Here is a 6,521-nt window from a genome sequence, read left to right as displayed (position 1 = left end):
TGTCTAGCAAGGGGCGTTTATATGTGTATCTTGTTTATATGCAAACACAAACACATGATCTCCTTGATTAATATATCTTCGTATACTGTTATTATTCATTCAGTGTACACATCTATGTATCATGTTCACATATGTGTAATAACAGCCACGCCCATTTTTCAGTTAGAGGTAAAATGACTTATGACTCTGAGATTCAAAACCATTTGTTTCCATGTGATATTTTGGGTACACAGTAACACAATGCAGCATCTAATGCAGCACCTAATATCACACTTATTCCAGTTGTATTTCTATCAGGATCCCATTGTTAAGAATACCACAGTGGTCAGGCATGTCCAAATCAAGGCTGATATGCTCACAAAATTTGCACTGGAAACTGAATAAAGGAAAAGAACGATCATTTGTTAAATTGCTGGTTTGATAGGTGTAAATGATCAGATTCAAGACTAATTTGACCTTTCTTTCACATACATCCTACAGTATTGGTTGGCCGTCCGTGTATGTCATCTAGATGCATACTATGACAATAATCACAGTTTGCAACACATATACACACATTCAAGACTTTAGTAATATTCACGGGTTTAGAATTTATTGAAAGTCGCAAGTTTCAAATGAAAACAATGGCGGTTACATCAGCGCTATAACAGTCTTTAACAAAAATAAACAAGCTTAAAGTGGACAAATCGTGTTGTTCAAAGGCTCAACTCACAGTAGTAGTATTCACACTTGTGCTCATCAGACCCGTCGTGGCACTGCAGCACGTTGTCACAGCGTTTGGCCGCGGGGATACACTGCTTCTGGCTCAGACACATGTACGTCGTCTCGTTGCATAGGCGGACATCAAAATGGTCGGGCAAGGCTGAAGATACAAGACAACTTTGTGATATGACTGATTCGACTAATAATGTGATATCGTATAAAATAATGTTACAGCTACCATTCTGCTGTCTGGAAGTGTTTGGCGTAAAAATGGTGGGGCAAAACTTGAGGTATAAGTTATATTGTAATATGACTTATGCGACTTTTATTATGAAAACGTATTACATAGTTTTAAAAATTATAATTCTGCTTTCTGGTTGTATTGTAGGTTTTCAATGTGTTTGAGCAAGGCTAAATTCCGCTGTCTGGTGTAATTGTTGTCCGTTATATTTAACTTATGATATGACTAAGGGATACTTGTTTTGTGATATTGTAAAAATAGTGATATAAGCTACGCTTCTGCTTTCTGTTTGCATTGTTGAACGTCGAAGTTGTCAGAAAAGGATGATGGTACAAAAGTTATTTTATGAAATTATTCATTCCGTTTTAAATAGTGATAAAAGCTAGCCTCCCTGCTAGTACGCCAGTTTATACTTATTATAAACGAGACTGTTACACTGCAATAACAAACTACAGTATTTTAGAAATTGATTAGATTTGGCATTTGTATAATAGAAAATTAATTTCATGCAACCCCACAACTAGTCAAGTTTGCGGGCGGGATAAGAGCTACAGATGTTCGTCTCTCATCTTGATCTGTTGGTGTACCAGATGGAATTTGTTTAAAGGGATATAATAAAACAAAAACAATTTAATTGAGATAATTTGACTACAAATGCGTATCAACTTCGTAGTGGTAACTCCTCCATCGAACATTAAAAATATTTCATTTACACTAAACTAATACAACTCTCTTACTCGGGCACTTCCAATCGTTACATGTTGTTTTAGCGTGGTCCTTGCCCTCACAGGGTTTCCCGCCATTTTCCGGTCTAGGTGCAACACACTCGCGTTTTCTAGTTGTGGTACCGCCGTCACACATACGGGAACACTCGCTCCAGGCGCCCCAGTAACCCCACGCTCCATCACCTTGGGTCGGTGGGAAAAACACATTTAAAGGAGACCAATATGCAATAGTGAATATAAACATACTGAAGGTATTCTTTGTACAATTATGTGAATATCTGATACATTCAGACCGATTGAAATTTAGTGTGATTTGTAAAGGTATGAAATGAAGAGAAACATTATGGAATACATATACAGAAAGAAATATAGCAAATAAGGCTTGAAATATTATAAAATATGTCATTGCACGTCTTATTTCAGTTGAATTAAAGGAATAAAAAAATCATTTTCTGATGATGAAAAAATGTACATTTTTTTAATAATGCACTGACTTCAGCTTAAGGTTATAGTGAAACTGACCAACCTAATAGCTCAAGACAGACCTACATTGAGACTCAACCAGAGCATTGGCATTTGACAAAGACATCCCTGTTACGCTTTAGCTTTGATGATTTAACAGAATCTGTTTTGATTACATTAAAAATATGCGTATCTAATTTCGACATTCAAATAATGAGGATTTCCATTTAATATATAAAAAAACATCTTGTAAGCATCATAAAAGAAATCCGTCGTAATGGAATGATTGATTCCAGTATGCGGTTCTCACATAACTATGTTTTATCACTCACGTGGACACGACACTCTAGTTATACACTCCAGGATATCCTCGAACGTGTACGGATCAGTATCGCCTCCTCCGCGGGCGTCAGGTACACTTGGCTGCCATGTCTTCTGGCGTTTGTAAAGGCCATACCCGCACGTGACGGAACACTCCGACCACTGGGACCACTCCGTCCATTCCCCCTCCTCGTTAGACGCCGCCTGGCGGACTACAACGACACAGAATTAGCTAAACATTACAATCATTTCAGGAAGTTCGAATAATTTTTGTGAATTGATTTAATGAACCGGAATTTAGTGTTTTCTGATCTTCTGGACCGTAGTACTTTTTAATTTATTGACTGAACTACCAGTTATATATTAATATTCTTTTATATATTAATATTCTTATATTAAGATCCAAATTATATTTTGGTATTAAATGAATCGATCTTCAGAGATTTTAGTTTATTAAGGACCTTTCTATTTCATTTGTATTTAAATAATCTACCGAACTATTCGTTTTAAAATGTAATGGGCCCGTGAAACCGTCTCTTCTCGGTAATTGGAAAGCTATGTTTAGCTTACGTTACTCTGTCTGTTATGCATACGATATCCAACACTAAATAAATTATGACTTGACTTGTCGTTCCATGTGGTTACTTACAAGCATATTGAAACGTACGAAGCAAGTTAATGTTATCAATTCCTTTGTTTGAAATATCGCTCAAAAGATTCTCACCTTCAAAAAGAATACATGCTATCTGTAGAACATGACTGTACCTCATAGTTCAAACATCCACCTGAAATGACAAAATCTTTGGTTATAGTAACACGGTGCGACAGAGAACAATGAATTAAATTGACTTAAACATGTAACAAAATATTTGTTCTTTCAGTCAGTGATGCTGATATTGTCATATAAATAAATGTACTCTTATATATTAATATGAATAATCCACTATAAGATTTTGCACCATCTGTGATCTATACGGCAACCTTAAGTGTTTGAGAGTACGTGAATACCAGAAGTGCATATTATTGCAAGAAATTGACACTCAGTACTGTTCACACATAGTTCTAGTAATGCTTGAACTATATATTTAGTTGGTTTCAAACAATATGTTATTAGATGTATAAAACCAAATAATACGTATAGACATTCAATATACTCAAGGTAATACAATTAAGAAATAAAAGCTTGAGGCCGTTTATCTGATATATGTAAGCTAGTAAATAGAACAACATACGTAAGTTTCATCCAAATACATCAACGCGTATATAAATTAATTTTCACTGATTGAATCATATTCCAAAAGTTATTACTTTTCTCTACATCTAAGACGAATCCATTGTAACTAAAAAGAATATTTCTGTACCATTAATAGCCCTCTTATTTTATTAGAAAATTTTCTGTCAATATTAAAGACCAATTTTCTAATAAATAATTCCAAGTCATTAAACATTTTAAGTCATTATTCAATTACTTGGGTAAACACTTGAATGCAAAGAAATTATTTTGCACTGGTAAAGTCAATTTAAGATTGTTTGTATGGATCGATATGTATATCAGTAATAGAATTCGGTTTATCTATTTCTATACTTGAGTTTATGGTACAAAAACCTTTTAATTGCAAGGCAAATCGATTATTTGGAGAATTTAACACATTGCGAAAATATATTATAAACGTTACAGAACCTGCGGTTTTCATTGTCGTCATAGTTACAAACAAAGTAAATACACTTCCATAGAATCAGTATAACAGTTTAGAGAAACATTGCCTGGTGCTTTGTTAGATTGGATAGGTATACATGTTAACAATTTAATTGAATTTGCTAACATCATTCTGTCCATGAAAAATATCATTTTTTTCTAAATAATTCAAAGTCATTCTTTTTAAACACTAAGTCACTACTAATAAGTCAATAGTGTGAACAATTTTGGCAGCGATGCTTTGTTCATGAATGAAACACAATCATGGCCAAACTTGCAATCTAAGCACACTGCAGTAAACAGAATATGTTCAAGTGATTATGTTGTACTTAAAAAGGCGCCAAATGCTTAAGGCTGTTCATAAAAAAGATAAATTGTAAACATAAAATAATCATGTTGTTCTTAAAAAAAGAAAGGACGCTGCAAATGTCGTCAAAGTGTTTTGACTTTATCGGCAACATTGCAGATATTAACATTTGACCCATATACAAAATAATAAAATAAAATGTAAAGAATATAAACATTTTTTCTTCGAATGCATTGTGTAATATTTTAACTGGATCAGTGCATCGTTCGCATGTGACAAAAACAAGTCACAAATTCAACATATGTGGTGTTTTATATTAAAGGTATAAAAACTTTGCATTTAACCGTTTTCATTAATGTATCGAACCTCTAATGCAAAAGAGTTCCAGCCAATTTAATAACACATCTAAATTGAATGTTTCGTCTTTAGACATCACTAACAATTGAACCCCAAATCACTATAACTTTTCGACAACATGGTATTCAAAATGCCATGTATAAATAATGGGAAGACTTTTCACCCTCAAACCATGTAACAAACAACATTGGGATCGGTTGAGATGCTTTATGTTACTTGCGCTACAATCGTATGACGTCGTGTTGTTTTAAATACTAATCATGATGGTAAGGCTCCACTTAATATGGGTGTTCTTTTTTCTAGTAATGGCAAAATGATCTAATCAATAACACGACTAAAAACAGCATCATTACACGAATGATTTCTTAGCACTGAGTTTTCCTAGATCGTGCCAAGTGATTTATAAGTACTGAGTTTTCCCAGGCCGTGCAATGGAGGTAACTCCAACAATCACGGTATTAAAATATTTGTGAAATTTGTGTTTGTCCTTTTGTGACGTTGTGTGTCTGACGTTAAGTATCTGTAGGACATTTGATCGTATTGTCTTTAAATGAGACCATGGCTACATTCTAGGTTAATTGGATTGTTCTTGTAGTTTTCATTGTATTATCAAGACAGACAACAGTTAGGTGTTTCATTAGGCATTTTCAACATCGAAATGCGTACAAAAATTAAAAGCGGCAATAGTTTGATCAAGAGTATAAAAGCACTTCAAAGGTGTAGATCAAAATTCTTATGATTTAACATTTAGCCATCCTTAATTACTCAGACATGTCTTTTGAGCCGGTAAAGTCAATTTTAAATTTATTGTCGAGGATGTAACGAGAGATAAGAACACACTATATCAGTTCTAGAAGCTGGCGTACATTCTTTAAATTAAAAATTATTGTACAACACATGTTTATAGCTTGGTGTACTAATTGAAGAATTATTATTGTTCAGTGTTACAAAAACCTGCTGTATAAGACATTGATCTTGATATTTTCAAAATCACATTGCTACAAGAACGATACCATCGTAACCATTAAATATATTTCGCATGTTATGTTTAATTAACATTTTATCCCTAGATCATAACTATAATAGAAATAAAGCCTGATGCTCGTACTAATCCAGGGACAAACTCACAAATTATAGACCAAGGAATAATACATACATTATACACGTTCCGCTTGCAACGGACCAAGGAATGGATACAGCTAATCTTTAGAAAATACGACATTGAAGGCTGTACATACTCTGTGTCATAGCTTTCATACATACCGCAATAAGAACTCAATTTTGTTTATTTCTGTTAGTACTTAGTCCCAAAATGACCTTAAAGCCCCAAGTGACACAATAGTCCAGTGTCACCTTATCCAAAATAAATGCTCAAATGAAATCGAACCTATCAAAGATAGTGTTGTTGCTCTGCCTAGATTCATTGGTTGCAGGCGGTCGTTGAGTTCCTGAAATTACTTCATCAGTTAATATGCTAATGTGTACTTTATTCCTGATAGTTTTCAAGTTAATGCTAATTCTGATCAAACTGAAGGGAAACTGTGTGGTTATGGTAATGCAAATTAGTTTCCCCCACGTTAATTTGTATTCCAGTAAATTCGAGGACATGTCAAGTTGTATATAGTCTGATTAAACAATATGCATGCACCGGTTCAGATCGTGGACTAATAATGTTGCTGTACCGCATATCTTTGACCGATCTTGTTTTTT

At 34.0% G+C, this 6,521-nt stretch overlaps 1 protein-coding gene across 1 annotated transcript; it reads right to left on the bottom strand.

The window, feature by feature from the left end:
- Positions 1-264: 264 nt before the first annotated feature.
- LOC128219142 (thrombospondin-2-like) lies at positions 265-3,221 on the bottom strand. The gene is made up of 5 exons (XM_052926962.1): positions 3,176-3,221; positions 2,463-2,663; positions 1,681-1,851; positions 713-862; positions 265-376 (listed from the first exon to the last, which is right to left on the bottom strand). The coding sequence occupies exons 1-5, from the start codon at positions 3,219-3,221 to the stop codon at positions 294-296; spliced, it is 651 nt and encodes a 216-aa protein (XP_052782922.1). The 3' UTR covers positions 265-293.
- Positions 3,222-6,521: the final 3,300 nt, after the last annotated feature.

This window comes from Mya arenaria, chromosome 15 (assembly GCF_026914265.1).
Source record: "Mya arenaria isolate MELC-2E11 chromosome 15, ASM2691426v1".
NCBI lineage: Eukaryota > Metazoa > Mollusca > Bivalvia > Myida > Myidae > Mya > Mya arenaria.
This window is presented reverse-complemented; position numbering and strand designations above follow the sequence as displayed.

Coding starts and splice junctions, on each gene's coding strand:
- LOC128219142 (XM_052926962.1), bottom strand. CDS start 3,221: ATGAGGTACAGTCATGTTCTACAGATAGCATGTATTCTTTTTGAAG. Junction 2,664..3,175: donor AGCATGTATTCTTTTTGAAG/GTGAGAATCTTT, acceptor GTGTCGTTGTAG/TCCGCCAGGCGGCGTCTAAC. Junction 377..712: donor CAAGTGTGAATACTACTACT/GTGAGTTGAGCC, acceptor TCCTTTATTCAG/TTTCCAGTGCAAATTTTGTG.